The sequence below is a fragment of the Teleopsis dalmanni genome, chromosome 2, assembly GCF_002237135.1.
Source record: "Teleopsis dalmanni isolate 2A chromosome 2, ASM223713v2, whole genome shotgun sequence".
NCBI classification, from domain to species: domain Eukaryota; kingdom Metazoa; phylum Arthropoda; class Insecta; order Diptera; family Diopsidae; genus Teleopsis; species Teleopsis dalmanni.
In genome coordinates, this window is record NC_051847.1 from 189,869,050 (window position 1) to 189,888,691 (window position 19,642).

Below are 19,642 nucleotides of genomic sequence, written 5' to 3' on the forward strand. Positions count from 1 at the left end.
TTCCGAAACCGTTGAATCTGATGATTCCGACACCGGCAGTGTGGTATCACAAAAATCCGGTCTAACTGTCGTTGGATCCAAAGTTGGCAACCTCACTTTGGAATCTCCAAAATTTACTCACCTTAAAAGGAGTGAGAGAAGAAGGTTTAAGGCGGCAATGTCTTCAGGCCATAGCAGGGCAGAGGCTCTTAAAATTGCTATGCAACATCCACCTGCAAATAAGCGGGTCAGATCAGAGGAGCAATCCCCCGGTTTGTTTCCCGCCAAAAAACATAAGGTGGCTCACGTGGGGCTCACCAAGCCATCGTACAGCCTAGCTGTTAAAGGCGTACGCTTAGGCTTCACGTCGGCCGATCCGGCTGGCACTTCGCTCTCTACAGAGCAAATCACGCTTCTCCAAGAAGCCATTATTGATGTTGCTATTGAGCAACACAACGACGAAATACAGCCGGAGTTCGAAGGGTGTTTACCTAGAACGGGGTGGCTGCTTATCGTCTGCAGTGATGCAAAAACTGCGGAGTGGGTCAAGAAATTTTCAGGCCACATAGGGGCCAAAAGCGGACTCGCTTTAAACGTGGTAGAGGAAAAAGATTTCCCACGAACTCATGTAGTTCGTGGCTATTTTCCTCAGAGTTTGACACTGTCAAACGAAAAAGTTCTGGCTACCATTGGTACCCAGAACAAATTCTCCACCACGCGGTGGAAGGTGATACGCAGGCTGACGCAGGATCAGATGCTTCACCTAGTCTTCGTCATTGATGACGAATCTATGAGGAAGTTATCCGAACTTAAAGGTAGGATTGCATACCGGTTCGGACACTTGAGATTGATGCTAAAAGGAACCACCCCCGCTCATTCTCACCTCATAGATAATACTCCAAAGGTGGTTCAGGATGATAATATAATCCAATCATCCTCGGCTCCGGCAGCATCCATTACGGATGATTGCCCAACAGTGACTGTTCCTGAGGAAGAGGAACTAAACACACGTCCCTCCACAAGCAAGGCTGTGTGCTCTGCCAGTGGGCGTGCTGTTCAGATTCCCACCTCGGTAACAAAGTCCACAATGCCCTCCACGGGCACGGCAACTGTAGCAGGTAAACCACGGACCGCTACCAATAAAACACCCTTAATCGGTAAAATTTTACCGAAGCAATCAAAGGGTGATAGAAATAAAGGTTCTCGACGAGACAAGCGTGAAAGTCTCGTCCGTAAGTCTCTTAACGAGACATAATGAGCGCTCTTGAAGTGCTCCAGGCAAATCTGCACCATGCTAAGGGAGCATCGGCCACCTTGTGCAGAATTGCCCAAATCAATAACATCGCTCTAGGACTTATCCAAGAGCCGTGGGTGTTTGATGGCCAAATACGGGGTCTCAACACAAAATCAGGTAAGCTGGTTTATGACCGTTCGATAGCAGTGCCACGTGCAGCTATCCTAATCGGTGGAGATGTAAAATATCTTCCGTTAACAAACTTTATTTCTAGAGACCTAGCAGCGGTTCTAGTCGAAGTCCCAACACTAGGAGGGGCCACAGATATAGTCATGGCCTCTGCCTACTTCCCAGGTGATGAAGTAACCATTCCACCATCGGAAGTCCAGCAGCTGATCAACTTCTGCAAGTCCACTGGGCGACAGCTAATCTTGGGCTGTGACGCTAATGCCCACCACACAGTGTGGGGGAGCAGCAATGATAATAAAAGGGGTGAGTACCTATTAGATTATATTATGTCGGTAGGATTAAGTATAGCTAACAAAGGTAGTAAACCCACTTTTATTAATGCAATTAGAGAAGAGGTATTAGATCTCACTCTTTGCACTAGGGGTATTGAGGAATCTATATGGAATTGGCGAGTGTCGGACGAAGTGTCCCTCTCAGACCATCAACATATTAGGTTTGAAATTCCCAGTATATCCGAGCAGCAAGATAAAGTGTACCGGCCGAGGAAAACCAACTGGCTTAGGTACAGGGACTTGGTGGGTTCCGAAAATTTTTCTCTAGCTAGGCCACTAAGAACTCGTGAAGAGATAGAGTTGGCTGCAAACCATTTAGGTGAGGTTTTACTGACCTCCTTTCACAACAGCACGGTTGCAGGTAATGCTTCGATTAGAGGTAAGGTTCCTTGGTGGAACACGCAACTAGCTAATAAGCGTAAACTAGTAAGAAGCTTATTCAATAGAGCAAAACGCTCTGGTAGTTGGGAACAGTATAGAACTGCACTCACCGACTACAACAATTCAATCAGACAGTCCAAACGGGCCAGCTGGCGTAGCCATTGTGATAGTATTGATAGGTTGCCTGAGGCTGCTAGACTACACAAGGCTTTAAATAAGGTCAAAACAAATGAAGTAGGACTTTTAAAAAAACCCGACGGATCATTCACTACTGGTCGTGAAGATACCCTCGAGTTTCTCTTGCAAACACACTTCCCTGGTTCCGTATCCGGACCACCCACATCACATTCATATAGGGAAATTACTGCTCCTACAGGTCAGGAATACGCACTATCTGGTGTTATTTTTGACAGGGACAAGGTGAAATGGGCGATCAACTCATTTCAACCATTTAAGGCGCCTGGAGGCGATGGTATCTACCCTGCTCTATTGCAGAATTGCATAGATATCATCATAGACCCATTAATAAAACTCTTTAGGGCTTGTTTTACTATGGGTTATATCCCTCATTCCTGGAGAGGAGTGAACGTGATCTTCATTCCCAAACTTGGGAACAAACCTATGGACCAACCTAAGTCCTACAGACCCATTAGTCTTACGTCTTTCTTATTGAAAACCGTCGAAAGGCTGATTGATCTGTACATACGGAATAAATTGGAACAAACTGTCCCACTCCACTCCACCCAATATGCCTACTCAAAAGGCAAATCTACAGAGGTCGCGCTGTATCATTTAGTCAGCAAAATCGAAAGCACGTTTCAATCTAAAGAAATCGCCTTATGTGCATTTCTGGACGTAGAGGGAGCTTTCGATAACACATCTTACGAATCCATATCTGGAGCACTGGCCCGTAAAGATATAGACTCATGTACAATAACGTGGATAGATAGAATGTTGCGTGATAGGAACATATCCTCCAAGTTAGGTAGCACTATCGTCAGCATTAATGCTGTACGGGGCTGCCCCCAGGGTGGGGTTCTCTCACCATTGTTATGGACGCTGGTAGTCGATGACTTACTAGTTAAACTGGAACAATCTGGATATCATGCCATAGGTTATGCGGATGACCTGGCAATCATTGTTACAGGTAAATTTGACACCACAATTACAGATGTAATGCAAGCAGCATTACACAAAGTCTCGAACTGGTGTATCAAAGAAGGCCTAAGTATTAACCCAAAAAAAGCGGTAATTGTGCCTTTTTCCAGAAGGTACAAAGTAAATATTGGGTCCCTATCTATTAAGGATACGGCTATCGAATGCTCCGATGAAGTCAAATATTTGGGGGTCACCCTAGATAAGCGTCTTAACTGGAACACTCACCTGAATAATATAATTGGCAAAGCCATCCGGGTCATGTGGACATGTAGGACCTCATATGGTAGAACCTGGGGCATAAGTCCTAGAATTATATCATGGTTATACCGCACAATGGTCAGACCCATTGTAACCTACGCAGCTCTTGTTTGGTGGAATAAAGCGCAACAAAGTGCTGCAATAGTCAAATGCAATAAACTGCAAAGACTCGTATGTATCGCTATGACGGGAACTATTCGAACATGTCCCACATCAGCACTGGAGTCCATAGTGGGTCTCACCCCTCTGCATCTCTTTATTAAAAAGACAGCAGCTATGAGTGCAGCTAGGCTACACCCTGTCATCGACATGCACGGAAGTCTCGTCAGTCAAAATTCTATCTGCAGACTAGTTCCTGGCATAGAGATCTGCGATAGGACAGATCGCATGAACATGGAACTTCGCTTCGGTAGGAAGTTCGAAGTCCTCATACCCGATCGACTGGACTGGGTAAATGGCACTCCTGGATTTGAACCAAAAGTGATATCATGGTATACTGATGGCTCAAAAACCAAAGAAGGAGTTGGTGCTGGAATATTTGGTCCTAACACCAGAATCTCGCTCGCGCTGGGTATATGGCCCACTGTCTTCCAAGCAGAGGTTCACGCCATCGAGGTCTGCGCTCGTATCAACATTAACAAAGGGTTGAAAGGCGCCCGAATCTGTATTTACTCAGATAGTCAAGCAGCAATTAAAGCGTTATGCTCCTGGAAGTTTTTCTCAAAGCTTCTAGCAGACTGCTATGACACATTGCAGCAGCTGGCAAGCAATAATAAAGTGACACTGTGCTGGGTGCCTGGTCACACAGGAATCCATGGCAATGAGTCTGCCGATAGTCTTGCACGGGCAGGATCCGCCACTTTAATATGTGGCCCAGAACCTTTCTGTGGATTAAGTTGGTCTACAACTAGGTCTCTAATCAATGATTGGATTTCAACCGAGAGAAGTCGCTACTGGCGCGACAGTCGAGGTAACCGTCAGGCTAAAGAGCTGGTTCTCCCTTATAGCTACAATAAGATATCCACTTTCAGCAGAACAGAGTTGAGGATGCTAGTGGGATATCTAACGGGTCACCATGGGCTACGTTACCATCTCAACAAAATGGGCCTATCTGAAGAGATAGATTGTAGACTCTGCTTAGAGGCAGAGGAGACAACCAGCCACATCTTATGTGACTGCCCAGCTCTGATCTGGGTCAGGAGGAGATCACTGGGTCGGGAATTGCTTTCACCTTCCGACATTAGGAAGTCCTCAACAACCGACATTTTGACCTTCATTCGAAAGGCGGAATGTCTATTGTTCAGTTAGGGTCTGTTGTAGCACAAAAGATCAATCATGGTCGCAGTGCTCTGCTCAAATGGGAGCTAGTACCCTGTTATTTCTATTCTATTCTAACAGCATTACGATCATATACTCTTGCAAGCAACCCACACAAAAAATAAACTATTGTGTTATATGTATATAAAGTCAAAGTACCAATCTCATTTTTAAATTAACAATTACTGATTTCTTTCATTCACTTCTCAATATACTAAAATATTATATTATATTTGTTAAAAATATATGACCTATATCTTACCCATATGAAAACCAACATCTAAATGATTTTTAAGTTCTTCCTCTGTCGCATACATGGCAGTGCACTCTTTGCACTTGAATTTATGTTTCTGAGCCATCTTTTTTTGTGTGTCTTCACATACATGAATTTCGATATGCTGTTTAAGTCTAGAATTTAAAACCATTATTAAATATAATCTATATAAATAGAAATATTTACTCTTTATTAGTTTTATGAGATTTTTCACCGGTATGTCGCCTCATATGACAATTGAATGCGTGCTTAACAGTAAAACTTTGGTTACACTATAGAAAATATATATATTTATTATATTAAATTTTAAATAAAAATAATTGCATTATTAACTTGAGTACAAACGAACGGTTTCGGACCAAAATGTTCCCTCATATGTTGATTGCGTTTGATCTTAACCAAGAAAGTTTTATTACACTGTAATGTATATATACTTATTATATCCATATGTGAAAATAAGTTTTATATTTACTTCAGTGCACTTATAAGGTTCTTCTCCAATATGTTGCCTCATATGAATATTGAGTCCTTCTTTACGAGCAAAACATTCTTTACACTAATAAAATTATATATATTATTGTATTTAATTTTAAATAAAAATAATGGAACTATATACTTCAGTGCATTTGTATGGCTTTTCACCAGTATGTAGCCTCATGTGAAGATTAAGCGACTTTTGAGAGCAATAACGTTTCTCACACTATAAATAGTATATTATAAATGATATCAAAAATTTATTACAATTAACAGAAATATTTACTTCAGTGCATGTAAAAGGTTTTTCACCAGTATGTCGTCTCATATGTCGTTTAAGTGTTTCATTACGAGTAAAAGATTGTTTACACTGTTAAAAATATATACTCATTACATATAGAATTTATATATGACAATAATTGCAATATTTACTTCAGTGCATGCGTAAGGTTTTACACCAGTATGTCGTCTCATATGACGATAGAGATATGTTTTAACAGCAAAACTTTTTTTACACTAAAATCAATATTTACTTATGTTATATATTATATAAAAATAATTGAAAAGCATACTTGAGGGCATGTGTAAGGCTTTTCACCTGAATGTAACTTCATATGAATGTTAAGTGAGCTCTTATCAGAAAAAGCTTGATTACACTATACAAATATATATATTCTTATTTAGTATCGTAAAATAAAAATTAAAGCTATATATTACTTCAGTGCACTTATAAGGTTCTTCTCCCGTATGCTGCCTCATATGAATATTGAGTCCTTCTTTACGAGCAAAACATTCTTGACACTAATAAAATTATATATATTATTGTATTTAATTTTAAATAAAAATAATGGAACTATATACTTCAGTGCATTTGTATGGCTTTTCACCAGTATGTAGCCTCATGTGAAGATTAAGCGACTTTTGAGAGCAATAACGTTTCTCACACTATAAATAGTATATTATAAATGTTATCAAAAATTTATTACAATTACCAGAAATATTTACTTCAGTGCATGTAAAAGGTTTTTCACCAGTATGTCGTCTCATATGTCGTTTAAGTGTTTCATTACGAGTAAAAGATTGTTTACACTGTTAAAAATATATACTCATTACATATAGAATTTATATATGACAATAATTGCAATATTTACTTCAGTGCATCCGTAAGGTTTTACACCAGTATGTCGTTTCATATGACGGTAGAGATATGTTTTAACAGCAAAACTTTTTTTACACTAAAACCAATATTTATTTATGTTATATATTATATATAAATAATTGAAAAGTATACTTGAGGGCATGTGTAAGGCTTTTCACCTGAATGTAACTTCATATGATAGTCAAGTGCGCTCTTATTAGAAAAAGTTTGATTACACTATACAAATATACATATTCTTATTTAGTCTCGTAAAATAAAAATTAAAGCAATATATTACTTCAGTGCATGAGTAAGGTCTTTCTCCAGTGTGAGTGCGGCGATGCACTGTCAACGCACTCAGTGACGAAAACTTATTCCCACATATATCACAATTTAAATATCTGTCTTTTTTATGTGTAAGTTCATGTTTCCTGCAGAAATTTCAAAACAAATAATTTAAGTTAATATTTTATATATTATATTAAATTTAAAAACTTACTTTGAAACAGAATTATTTTTTAATAATGGCTTTATGGTTGGTTCAGTTACTTTGTCTTTTAATATTTGTGCAACATCGTCAATTCCGAAACATGACCAATTATCTACAATACCACTAACTAGAGTTTCAGAAACATTTGTTTCCGGTTCCGTTTTTATGGTATAATTTTCTAATGTTATAACAGAGTACTCTTCGTTTTCTGTACTTGTTTTAGATACTACATTCTTAATAAATTGTTGAGCAATGATGTCATTTTCAATTGATGTGCGATCATTTGTGATGGAACCATCCAGACATTCAGGAACAGTAACTTTAGGTTTCATATTATACTTCTATATTTTAGAATATCGCAAACTCTTTTATAATAATAATTTTTCTATATTTGCTTTGACAACTTTATTTAAAATGCACTTTGCATTCAGTGATATGCATTAAGTAATATTAGCCATAAGTCTCCGTCCTTTTTTGATTTTATGGTATCGTAATATTAGTCTCGACTATTTCATTTAGGTGTTCGACGGAACTTTTTCGTAATATGTTTAGAGCAGTTACAGATTACGGAATGAAATTATATTTTACATCATCAGCAACCACATAAAATATAGTATATGGTTAAAATTGAAAATTATTTTTGCATCGAACAGAAGGTAGCATAAACAATACGAAAGAAATAGAACGCAATGGTTTTTTGTGTATAAAATCGGATATGGATAATAGATCCTTTTACATATAGTTGACCTCTTTTACGTTCTTACATTATATTAACTTCTAAAGATCATTTAAGAGCTTGCATATATTTAAAACATTTTTTAAGTTTTATTTGACTATTTATTCGTAATTAAATAAAAATTTTGCAATACGATGCTTCTCAAATTTGGAAGTTGAAATTGATTGAAAACTTCGGTAATAACTTAATCTCTTAATTAGGTATTCTATTACATATTCAATAATATTAAATACAAGTAACGAAATATATATTAGCTTAATATTTTTACAACGCGATCTACCTAATATTTGTTACTGTCTTAAATGTGTCAAAAAAGGTAAATAAAAAACAAACATTTAAAATGTTTCTTTACCCCAGAGTTGCAATATATATCGCACGATAAGTTCACATTTACACGAAAGTTATTTTCTAAAGATAACCTCATCGTTGATATTACATTCAAATTGTTTAAAATGCATAATATGCAAAATAATATAATAGTATATAATATAATACAACATAATTAAAGTACGAGTATAAAATCTAAATTAAAGATTAAATAAAACTAAAAGCGGAAATAATAATATTTATAATACATATGAAATATAAAACTAAAATTTTCAATATAAAATATAACAGGAAATCATACAACTTAGAAAATAAAATATACAATATTTGAGATTGCTTATAATGAATACAAATATATGTAAATATGTATATATATATTCTAATGCTCGATACTTGGGTTCTTTTTCTCAACATACTATAAGTACTGATAAGTGCATTCTCAAGTAATGATGAGCTGTAAGCTGTAAGAATTTCATTTTCTTTTAAAATACTATAGTGAACAAAGTAGCCAATAAAATATCTAATCCGCACCCTTTCCACATACTCAAGTCTTCAAATAATACATTGAACTCTTTAAATACGGTTCGAAAGTTTTATTAACATTATCTAGGATGTCTTCTTCAATTACTACTTCTATATCAATTTCGCAGTTACCTGATGAAAAAAAGAGCCGATTTTAGCGAACATTTGAACATTAATGAAGAGAAATCCGTTTTTATAGCGGACAGATCAGCATTTGCTCCACACTAGTATGTGTATTAAGCATTATACTACTAAATATTTTAAACTACCTACGAATTTGCTTTTAACATACATGTAGTCTATTAAACCATGACTCTTGAAAGTTTGCAGAATACATAAAACTTCTTGTGAGTCTCGTCAATTTCATTGTATACAATATAACAACACGGGAGACTGCACTATTTGATATCCTAAACAAATTTGGTGCTATTCATAACAGAAACTAGTTGCATAATACCTAACAACAAGTAGGAGCATTTACTCAAGTACTAAGGTATTGTTGCTGAAAAGTGAACCTGTAATCGTAATTAAACGAACACTATTATATACTTACACAAAAAAAATGTACCTACTTGTTTGGTATAGAATACGTTTTCTAAGATACTCCAAAATAATTCAAGGCACTTCATTGCTAACACATCCTATTAATTAACTTTAAAAGATTTTAGTTTAAATATTAGTACTATTATGCATTATTCACAAAAAAAAAAACGATAGAAAACTCCATTTAAAAAACTTGGATTATACGATAAGAATACTAAGTTACAAACGAACTAAAATAATTTAAAAACACAGCATTTTCCTCACTTCTAGGACGAAGTTTACTTCTTCTAGGTGTGATATATATTTATTAAAAAATTGTTTTGATTATATAACTAAAGAAATAGTTACTATTTTTAGTTACTATTTATTTTTATCAAATTTATAAACTCACAATTTTATTTTATGACTTATGTATATCTTAACATATCTATCCTATATCAATAAATAAATGAAATTCCCATTACTAGTTCGAGTCATCTCGAACAAGTTATAGAACAATTTGTTTACAAGTTGAAATTTGCAATAATTTATTCTCTACTTTACAGAAAAAGTAACCGAAGTAGAAATCACAATAAATTAAAAATCAAGATTAATTATTAAACATAAGACAGCACATGTAGATAACATATATTAAGTTGCTTCTGGTTATTCAAATATTTTCCAAATATTTCCACTTGCGTTTTTTGAATATTGGATCTCATTCATAATTTTATACAATCTACAGGTTCTACATTTACAATACTCATAAGTTTACCTAAATAAATTTGATGTGTAATCACAGTTGCTACAGTTACAGAGTCAGTAAAGGATTTGAACATATAATACGGTTTCAGATTTCAGATTTTAAATAAACTTAATGAATAGTTGCTGCCGCATTTATTTTAACACTTTCATTTTCGGTAATGAAATTAGTAAAAATTTCGTTTTCTAATGACAATTGCTCTTTTCTTGTTTCAAGTACAGTATGACTTCGTGGGTGTTGCAATAATCGAGGTTCTTGCAATAATCGATTTTAATTCATTAATATCTTGTTATTTCAGTTTGCTTTTTATTGCAATTAATATTCATTATAACTACCTTATGTTTTAGACCTTTAAGTATAATAACTTTTGTAAGAGGTAAGGAATTTTCCTCAGCCCATTGTATGCATATGTTAAGTGCATTTATTGCCACGCCATTTTTGATTTTAAGTGTAATTACATGACCTCAGTTTCCGAGTGTGAATCGATGTTAAGTTATTCAGCCAGAGATATAATTTTCATACAAAATTCGTTAACCCACTCATTCATTTCTTGTTGAGATATAACATCTGAAATAATTTCATGATTTCATAATATTCTTATGCACCGAGAATGTGTTCGCAAATTCTTATGGTTGAGTATAGGAGAGCAAATAAATACACAAATAAAATATTAAGAATGCAAAAGAGGAAAATAATTAGAAAAAGTTGCATTCTTCACGGTTGTCAATTTTCAAAGTTGCAATAACAAAGGTAATACAGGAAAAATTCAAGAGGTTCAATAACCGAGGAGTTGCGATATTCGAGGCTTGCATTAATCGAGGTCATACTGTACTTCATTTTTTATAAATTCTTGTTCATCTGTAATATCATCAAGTTTAGGTTCACGAACAGTAAAATTTGGTTCGATTTTTAGATTAATTTTTTCAAGTCTAGAGGTTTCTTCATGTTCTAATAATAATTGGTTTGTACTTGTTTCAATTGCTTCTTCTGTTATACGTTGTTGTTTTGTAACGCAATCTTTAAACGGAATTTGGTCAGGCCTCATTCTTATACTCTCATTTTCTAACATTGTAATAGTATATACTTCGTTTTCTAATAACAATTCCTCTGTACTTATTTCAGGTACTTCATTTTTTATAAATTGCTCAACAACAACTTCATCTTCAATTGATGTTTGATCACCTGTAATATTCGACTCCATCTTTATACTTTTATTTTCTATTGAATTAGGCACTTCATTTTCTGATAATATTTTCTCCGTGATTGCTTCTCTAAGGCTGCTGCTGGGATATTCATCTGAAATTAATATTAAAATGTGCATTATTCACTATAATAATAAATTTTCTTTACATTTTACATAGAGTCATTTAAAAATTATATACTAAATTATTCCATAATGATAATAATAAGAAATATGTTTTGGGGGTACAAATGTCCTTACAAATTATGCAACATTAGTCTTATATAGTATATGAATGAACGTATTTGATTTTAAAATAGTTTTATTTATAGTTAAAAATTATTTAATATTTAATTTAAGATTCTAATCAATAGAAATTTTTTTTTGAGTGTTCATGCGAAATACAGATTTTTACAAATTACAAAAACTTTTTAAAATTTTTAGGACTTTTTTTTTGAAATGTGTAATCTAATAACACCATTACGATCATATACTCTTGCAAGCAACCCACACAAAAAATAAACTATTGTGTTATATGTATATAAAGTCAAAGTAGCAATCTCATTTTTAAATGAACAATTACTGATTTCTTTCATTCACTTCTCAATATACTAAAATATTATATTAAATTTGTTAAAAATATATGGCCTATATCTTACCTATATGAAAACCAACATCAAAATGATTTTTAAGTTCTTCCTCTGTCGCATACATGGCAGTGCACTCCTTGCACTTGAATTTATGTTTCTGGGCCATCTTTTTTTGCGTGTTTTCACATGCATGAATTCCGATATGCTGTTTAAGTCTAGAAATTAAAACTATTATTAAATTTAATCTATATAAATAGAAATATTTACTCTTTATTAGTTTTATGAGATTTTTCACCGGTATGTCGTCTCATATGACAATTGAATGCGTGCTTAACAGTAAAACTTTGGTTACACTATAGAAAATATATATATTTATTATACTAAATCTTAAATGAAAATAATTGCATTATTAACTTGAGTACAAGCGTACGGCTTTGAAATAAAATGTTCCCTCATATGTTGTTCGCGTTTGCTCTTAACCAAGAAAGTTTTATTACACTAGAAAGTATTTATACTTATTATATCCACATTTATGAAAATAATTTTTATATTTACGTCAGTGCTCTTATGCTGCCTCATATGAATATCGAGTGAATCTTTACGAGGAAAACTTCGATCACACTATGAAGAATATACACGTTTTATATTTAATCTCAATAGAAAATAATCGCAAAACTTACTTCAGTGCATGAGTGGAGTTTCTTACCAGTATGTTTAGCCATATGACGATTAAGCGAGCTCGTAGTAGAAAAATTTCGACTACACTATAAGAAATGAATACTTATATTTATTTTTAAACAAAAATAATTCAAATATTTACTTCCTTGCATGAGTAAGGTTTCTCTCCAGTATGTCGTCTCATGTGAACATCCAATGCCCCCTTACGAGTGAAACCTTGTTTACACTATTGAAAATATATAATTAGTATTATATGTTATTTCGACAAAAAAAAATAATTGAAATCAAAGTATATACTTCAGTGCATGTGTAAGGTTTCTCACCGGTGTGTCGCATTATATGACAATTGAATGCGTGCTTAAAAGTAAAACTTTGGTTACACTATAGAAAATATATATATTTATTATATTAAATCTTAAATAAAAATAATTGCATTATTAACTTGAGTACAAGCGTACGGTTTTGGACCAAAATGTTCCCTCATATGTTGGTCGCGTTTGCTCTTAACCAAGAAAGTTTTATTACACTGTAATGTATATATACTTATTATATTCATATGTGAAAATAAGTTTTATATTTACTTCAGTGCACTTATAAGGTTCTTCTCCCGTATGTTGCCTCATATGAATATTGAGTCCTTCTTTACGAAGAAAACATTCTTGACACTAATAAAATTATATATATTTATTGTATTTCATTTTAAATTAAAATAATGGAACTATATACTTCAGTGCATTTGTATGGCTTTTCACCAGTATGTAGCCTCATGTGAAGATTAAGCGACTTTTGACAGGAATAACGTTTCTCACACTATAAATAGTATATTATAAATGATATCAAAAATTTATTACAATTAACAGAAATATTTACTTCAGTGCATGTAAAAGGTTTTTCACCAGTATGTCGTCTCATATGTCGTTTAAGTGTTTCATTACGAGTAAAAGATTTTTTACACTGTTAAAAATATATACTCATTACATATAGAATTTATATATGACAATAATTGCAATATTTACTTCAGTGCATGCGTAAGGTTTTACACCAGTATGTCGTCTCATATGACGATAGAGATATGTTTTAACAGCAAAACTTTTTTTACACTAAAATCAATATTTACTTATGTTATATATTATATAAAAATAATTGAAAAGCATACTTGAGGGCATGTGTAAGGCTTTTCACCTGAATGTAACTTCATATGAATGTTAAGTGCGCTCTTATCAGAAAAAGTTTGATTACACTATACAAATATATATATTCTTATTTAGTCTCGTAAAATAAAAATTAAAGCAATATATTACTTCAGTGCATGAGTAAGGTCTTTCTCCAGTGTGAGAGCGGCGATGAATTTTCAAATAATATAGTGACGAACATTTCTTCCCACAAATATCACAATTACAATGTCTGTCTTTTTTAAGTGTACGTTTATGTTTTCTGCAGAAATTTCAAAACAAATAATCAAAGTTAATATTTTATATATTATATTAAATTTAAATACCTACTTCGAAACAGAATTATTTTTTAATAACGGCTTTGTGGTTGGTTCAGTTACTTTATCTTTTATTATTTGTGCAACATCGCCAATTCCGAGACATGAACGATCACCTACAATACCACTAACTAGAGTTTCAGAAACATTAGTTTCCAGTTCCTGGGCCATCTTTTTTTGTGTGTTTTCACATACATGAATTCCGATATGCTGTTTAAGTCTAGAAATTAAAACCATTATTAAATTTATTCTATATAAATAGAAATATTTACTCCTTTTTAGTTTTATGAGATTTTTCACCGGTATGTCGTCTCATATGACAATTGAATGCGTGCTTAACAGTAAAACTTTGGTTACACTATAGAAAATATATATATTTATTATACTAAATCTTAAATGAAAATAATTGCATTATTAACTTGAGTACAAGCGTACGGCTTTGAAATAAAATGTTCCCTCATATGTTGTTCGCGTTTGCTCTTAACCAAGAAAGTTTTATTACACTATAAATTATTTATACTTATTATATCCACATTTGTGAAAATAATTTTTATATTTACGTCAGTGCTCTTATAAGGTTCTTCTTCTGTATGCTGCCTCATATGAATATCGAGTGCTTCTTTACTAGGAAAATATTCTTGACACTAATAAAATTATATATATTTATTGTATTTAATTTTAAATAAAAATAATGGAACTGTATACTTCAGTGCATTTGTATGGCTTTTCACCAGTATGACACCTCATATGAATATCGAGAGAATCTTTACGAGGAAAACTTCGATCACACTATGGAAAACATACACGTTTTATATTTAATTTCAATAGAAAATAATCGCAAAACTTACTTCAGTGCATGAGTGGAGTTTCTTACCAGTATGTTTAGCCATATGACGATTAAGCGAGCTCGTAGTAGAAAAATTTCGACTACACTATAAGAAATGAATACTTATATTTATTTTTAAACAAAAATAATTCAAATATTTACTTCCTTGCATGAGTAAGGTTTCTCTCCAGTATGTCGTCTCATATGAATTTTCAATGCCCCCTTAAGAATAAAACCTTGTTTACACTATTGAAAATATATAATTAGTATTATATGTTATTTCGAAAAAAAAAATAATTGAAATCAAAGTATATACTTCAGTGCATGTGTAAGGTTTCTCACCGGTGTGTCGCATTATATGACAATTGAATGCATGCTTAAAAGTAAAACTTTGGTTACACTATAGAAAATATATATATTTATTATATTAAATCTTAAATAAAAATAATTGCATTATTAACTTGAGTACAAGCGTACGGTTTTGGACCAAAATGTTCCTTCATATGTTGGTCGCATTTACTCTTAACCAAGAAAGTTTTATTACACTGTAATGTATATATACTTATTATATCCATTTGTGAAAATAAGTTTTATATTTACTTCAGTGCACTTATAAGGTTCTTCTCCCGTATGTTGCCTCATATGAATATTGAGTCCTTCTTTACGAGGAAAACATTCTTGACACTAATAAAATTATATATATTTATTGTATTTCATTTTAAATAAAAATAATGGAACTATATACTTCAGTGCATTTGTATGGTTTTTCACCAGTATGTAGCCTCATGTGAAGATTAAACGAGTTTTGAGAGGAATAACGTTTCTCACACTATAAATATTATATTATAAATGTTATCAAAAATTTATCACAAATAACAGAAATATTTACTTCAATGCATGTAAAAGGTTTTTCACCAGTATGTCGTCTCATATGTCGTTTAAGTGTTTCATTACGAGTAAAGGATTTTTTACACTGTTAAAAATATATACTCATTACATATAGAATTTATATATGACAATAATTGCAATATTTACTTCAGTGCATGCGTAAGGTTTTACACCAGTATGTCGTCTCATATGACGATAGAGATATGTTTTAACAGCAAAACTTTTTTTACACTAAAACAAATATTTACTTATGTTATATATTATATAAAAATAATTGAAAAGCATACTTGAGGGCATGTGTAAGGCTTTTCACCTGAATGTAACTTCATATGAATGTTAAGTGCTCTCTTATCAGAAAAAGTTTGATTACACTATTACAAATATATATATTCTTATTTAGTATCGTAAAATAAAAATTAAAGCAATATATTACTTCAGTGCATGAGTAAGGTCTTTCTCCAGTGTGAGAGCGGCGATGAATTTTCAACCAACATAGTGACGAACATTTCTTCCCACAAATATCACAATTAAAATGTCTGTTTTTTTTATGTGTACGTTTATGTTTTCTGTAGAAATTTCAAAACAAATAATTTAAGTTAATATTTTATATATTATATTAAATTTAAAAACTTACTTTGAAACAGAATTATTTTTTAATAATGGCTTTGTGGTTAGTTTAGTTACTTTATCTTTTATTATATGTACAATATCGCCAATTCCGAGACACGACCGATCATCTACAATACCACTAACTAGAGTTTTAGAAACATTTATTTCCGGTTCCGTTTTTATGGTATAATTTTCTAATGTTATAACAGAGTACTCTTCGTATTCTGTACTTGTTTTAGATACTACATTCTTAATAAATTGTTGAGCAATGATGTCATTTTCAATTGATGTGCGATCATTTGTGATGGAACCATTCAGACATTCAGGAACAGTAACTTTAGGTTTCATATTATACTTCTATATTTTAGAATATCGCAAACTATTTTATAATAATAATTTTTCTGTATTTGCTTTGACAACTTCATTTAAAATGCACTTTGCATTAAGTGATATGCATTAAGTAATATTAGCCATAAGTCTTTGTCCTTTTTTGATTTTATGGTATCGTGATTAAATAAAAATTTTGCAATACGATGCTTCTCAAATTTGGAAGTTGAAATTGATTGAAAACTTCGGTAATAACTTAATCTCTTAATTAGGTATTCTATTACATATTCAATAATATTAAATACAAGTAACGAAATATATATTAGCTTAATATTTTTACAACGCGATCTACCTAATATTTGTTACTGTCTTAAATGTGTCAAAAAAGGTAAATAAAAAACAAACATTTAAAATATTTCTTTACCCCAGAGTTGCAATATATATAGCACGATAAGTTCACATTTACACGAAAGTTATTTTCTAAAGATTACCTCATCGTTGATTTTACATTCAAATTGTTTAAATTGCATACTATGCAAAATAATATAATTGTATATAGTATAATACAACATAATTAAATTACGAGTATAAAATCTAAATTAAAGATTAAATAAAACTAAAAGCGGAAATAATAACATTTATAATACCTATTGAATATAAAACTAAAATTTTCAATATAAAATATAACAGGAGATCACACAACTTCGTATTTGAGATTATATTGAATATATTTGAGATTGCTTATAATGAATACAAATATATGTAAATATGTATATATATATATTCTAATGCTCGATACTTGGGTTCTTTTTCTCAACATGCTATAAGTAATGATAAGTGCATTTTTAAGTAATGATGAGCTGTAAGCTGTAAGAATTTCCTTTTCTTTTTATATACTATAGTGAACAAAGTGCCAATAAAATATGTAATCCGCACCATTTCCACATAGTCTAGACTTCAAATAATATATTGAAATTATTATTACTGGTTCGAAAGTTTTATTAACATTATCTACGATGTCTTCTTCAATTACTACTTCTATATCAATTTCGCAGTTATGTGACGAAGATAAGGGCGGAATTTGATTATTATTATTATTTAATTTTCAACGATAGACAAAAAATCATAACTAAGACTAACTAACATAACGATTGTAATTAATTAAGCACGTTGCGGTAGAAGCTATTTTAAACATGATAAGAAATATATTAAACTTAACACTGAACTGACAACAGGATTTTGTAAAATCAATTACTACCTATAGAAGATATGATGAAGATAAGGTAAAACCTATCTTTATAAGTATAAAGAAGATATGAAAATCGAAAAATCGAAAATCGGGCCACATGTGGCCCGCAGATAATGTTTGTGCAGCCAGTAACATGTCTATTACAATGACTCAAATTTTCTTTTTGGTAAAACTGGTAAAACTATATTATTTTATTTTTATGGTATACCAAATAAATAAATTTAAATTATTGAATTAATAAAACTAAATTTAGCATTATAACCGTATGTTAATTTTTGTCAAAAACAACTTTAAATGAATGTATTAGCTTTTGCAGCCCTCCAAACTGTAAAGTAATTTGTATTGGCCCGTGATCGCGTCTGTCCTGGATAGCCTGATTTAGAATATGTGATTTTAGTGGCAGATATACTCAATAAAATTAATCCCAAATCAGTCAATCGAAGTTTTTCCGACTTATTAGGAAGAACTGTGACGAAGTTAAGTATTTTAGGAGTGCCATAGGTGACCTATATGACCTATGACATATAATAACCTATAGATTACTAGGCTACACTCACAATACTATAAGGGTATTCATAAAATTATTATTTAATTTAAGAAGTTTAATTTTAAACAAAAAGAAAATATTGAAGAATAAATGTCAAAAAAAAAATAAATGTTTTTGCTTCTTTCTTTGTCTTGTTGTAAAGGTAAATCTCAATAAATTTTTTTTAAACAAAAAAATTTAGATAAAATATATATATTGTATATTCTATATAAATGAAAAATTTTGCTACTCAAATTTGGTGGCTTCCGTGCCACCCAATCTAATAGCTTAGATTTCAATGTTTTATTTATAATACTAGGATGTGTTACATATAGCAAAGCCTCAAATACTACCTTAAAGCAATTACAGTTAGCTCAAAGCCTGGCTTTAAGAAGACTGTTTAATATTCCATGGTATATTAGATTAATAGACATACATAGAGATCTTAGGATTGACTCAGTGAAAAAAAATATCAGAGACAGAGCTCTAAAATTATTCACTAAAGTTGATACGCTACTTAACCACGCCCTAACAATCCTCAAGTCCACTTCTGGACTCTCAGGAAGATATGCTGATTTAAGGTCCATCATCAACTAAAAGACAAATAAATGATATGATTTGTTAGCATAGTTAAAGCCTAGTGTGGGATAGTGATAAGCCCCCAGCCATTATAGAGTAAAAGTGCGTAATAGCACTAACACAAGAACAAGAAGAAGAAGAAGACAATTTTGTTTGGATAAATTAATATTCGTTTATAAATTAAAAATAGTATTTATTGTTAGATGACAAGTAACATAAAATGAAAACAAAAATAATAATGTAAAAAGATTTTACTCGCCAGAATTCTTAACTACTATGATATCGACTTCCTACTAATAATGGTGCTGCCGGTACATTTTTGTTCTCTGGTGAGTGTGTCTTCCATAGTATTTTACTACGATAAGAATTGGTAATTAAGCTGGTATATATTTGTTATTTATAGAAATAAAAATACTAGAAATAGCTAGATTACAGCGAAACAAAAAAATGGGGGTGTTAGAATAGTTGTCAGTTCAGTTCGCTCTTTAAACATATTTCTGTTTTTAAAAAAATCGTAAGTAAATCCTTAAAGTAAAAAAACATGAATTGTATTTTTATTATATATATATATAAGTATATATTATCCGAGTTTTGAAGTTTTTTGGAC

At 31.8% G+C, this 19,642-nt stretch overlaps 2 protein-coding genes across 2 annotated transcripts in view; both read right to left on the reverse strand.

Moving 5' to 3' along the window:
- The window catches only part of LOC119676413, a 56,671-nt gene extending 39,617 nt beyond the window's left edge, over window positions 1-17,054 (reverse strand). Inside the window, exons 1-32 of the mRNA XM_038087652.1 lie at window positions 16,380-17,054; window positions 16,179-16,311; window positions 16,033-16,116; window positions 15,893-15,976; window positions 15,747-15,830; window positions 15,603-15,686; window positions 15,458-15,541; window positions 15,319-15,402; window positions 15,174-15,257; window positions 15,020-15,103; window positions 14,880-14,963; window positions 14,737-14,820; window positions 14,592-14,675; window positions 14,451-14,534; window positions 14,304-14,389; window positions 14,045-14,251; window positions 13,844-13,976; window positions 13,699-13,782; window positions 13,559-13,642; window positions 13,413-13,496; window positions 13,269-13,352; window positions 13,124-13,207; window positions 12,985-13,068; window positions 12,840-12,923; window positions 6,602-6,685; window positions 6,458-6,541; window positions 6,314-6,397; window positions 6,169-6,252; window positions 6,029-6,112; window positions 5,883-5,966; window positions 5,739-5,822; window positions 5,595-5,678 (exon numbers count right to left, since the gene is read on the reverse strand). Of these exons, the coding sequence (XP_037943580.1) occupies window positions 5,595-5,678; window positions 5,739-5,822; window positions 5,883-5,966; window positions 6,029-6,112; window positions 6,169-6,252; window positions 6,314-6,397; window positions 6,458-6,541; window positions 6,602-6,685; window positions 12,840-12,923; window positions 12,985-13,068; window positions 13,124-13,207; window positions 13,269-13,352; window positions 13,413-13,496; window positions 13,559-13,642; window positions 13,699-13,782; window positions 13,844-13,976; window positions 14,045-14,251; window positions 14,304-14,389; window positions 14,451-14,534; window positions 14,592-14,675; window positions 14,737-14,820; window positions 14,880-14,963; window positions 15,020-15,103; window positions 15,174-15,257; window positions 15,319-15,402; window positions 15,458-15,541; window positions 15,603-15,686; window positions 15,747-15,830; window positions 15,893-15,976; window positions 16,033-16,116; window positions 16,179-16,311; window positions 16,380-16,702 (3,150 nt within the window). The 5' untranslated portion in view covers window positions 16,703-17,054. The remainder of the gene's footprint in view (window positions 1-5,594; window positions 5,679-5,738; window positions 5,823-5,882; window positions 5,967-6,028; window positions 6,113-6,168; window positions 6,253-6,313; window positions 6,398-6,457; window positions 6,542-6,601; window positions 6,686-12,839; window positions 12,924-12,984; window positions 13,069-13,123; window positions 13,208-13,268; window positions 13,353-13,412; window positions 13,497-13,558; window positions 13,643-13,698; window positions 13,783-13,843; window positions 13,977-14,044; window positions 14,252-14,303; window positions 14,390-14,450; window positions 14,535-14,591; window positions 14,676-14,736; window positions 14,821-14,879; window positions 14,964-15,019; window positions 15,104-15,173; window positions 15,258-15,318; window positions 15,403-15,457; window positions 15,542-15,602; window positions 15,687-15,746; window positions 15,831-15,892; window positions 15,977-16,032; window positions 16,117-16,178; window positions 16,312-16,379) is intronic.
- LOC119682247 (zinc finger protein 765-like) lies at window positions 9,614-12,923 on the reverse strand. The gene is made up of 8 exons (XM_038095634.1): window positions 12,866-12,923; window positions 12,685-12,768; window positions 12,545-12,628; window positions 12,420-12,485; window positions 12,279-12,362; window positions 12,132-12,217; window positions 11,934-12,079; window positions 9,614-11,390 (listed from the first exon to the last, which is right to left on the reverse strand). The coding sequence occupies exons 2-8, from the start codon at window positions 12,724-12,726 to the stop codon at window positions 10,906-10,908; spliced, it is 993 nt and encodes a 330-aa protein (XP_037951562.1). The 5' UTR covers window positions 12,727-12,768; window positions 12,866-12,923; the 3' UTR covers window positions 9,614-10,905.
- Window positions 17,055-19,642: the final 2,588 nt, after the last annotated feature.

Excerpts from the sequence above, each read along its gene's own strand:
- LOC119682247 (XM_038095634.1), bottom strand. The coding sequence starts at position 12,726 with ATGAGACGACATACTGGAGAGAAACCTTACTCATGCAAGGAA. Across the intron at positions 12,080-12,131 it reads TCTCATAAAACTAATAAAGA|ACTTAAACAGCATATCGGAA; the intron begins GTAAATATTTCT and ends TTTAATTTCTAG. Across the intron at positions 11,391-11,933 it reads TGATGTTGGTTTTCATATAG|ATGAATATCCCAGCAGCAGC; the intron begins GTAAGATATAGG and ends TATTAATTTCAG.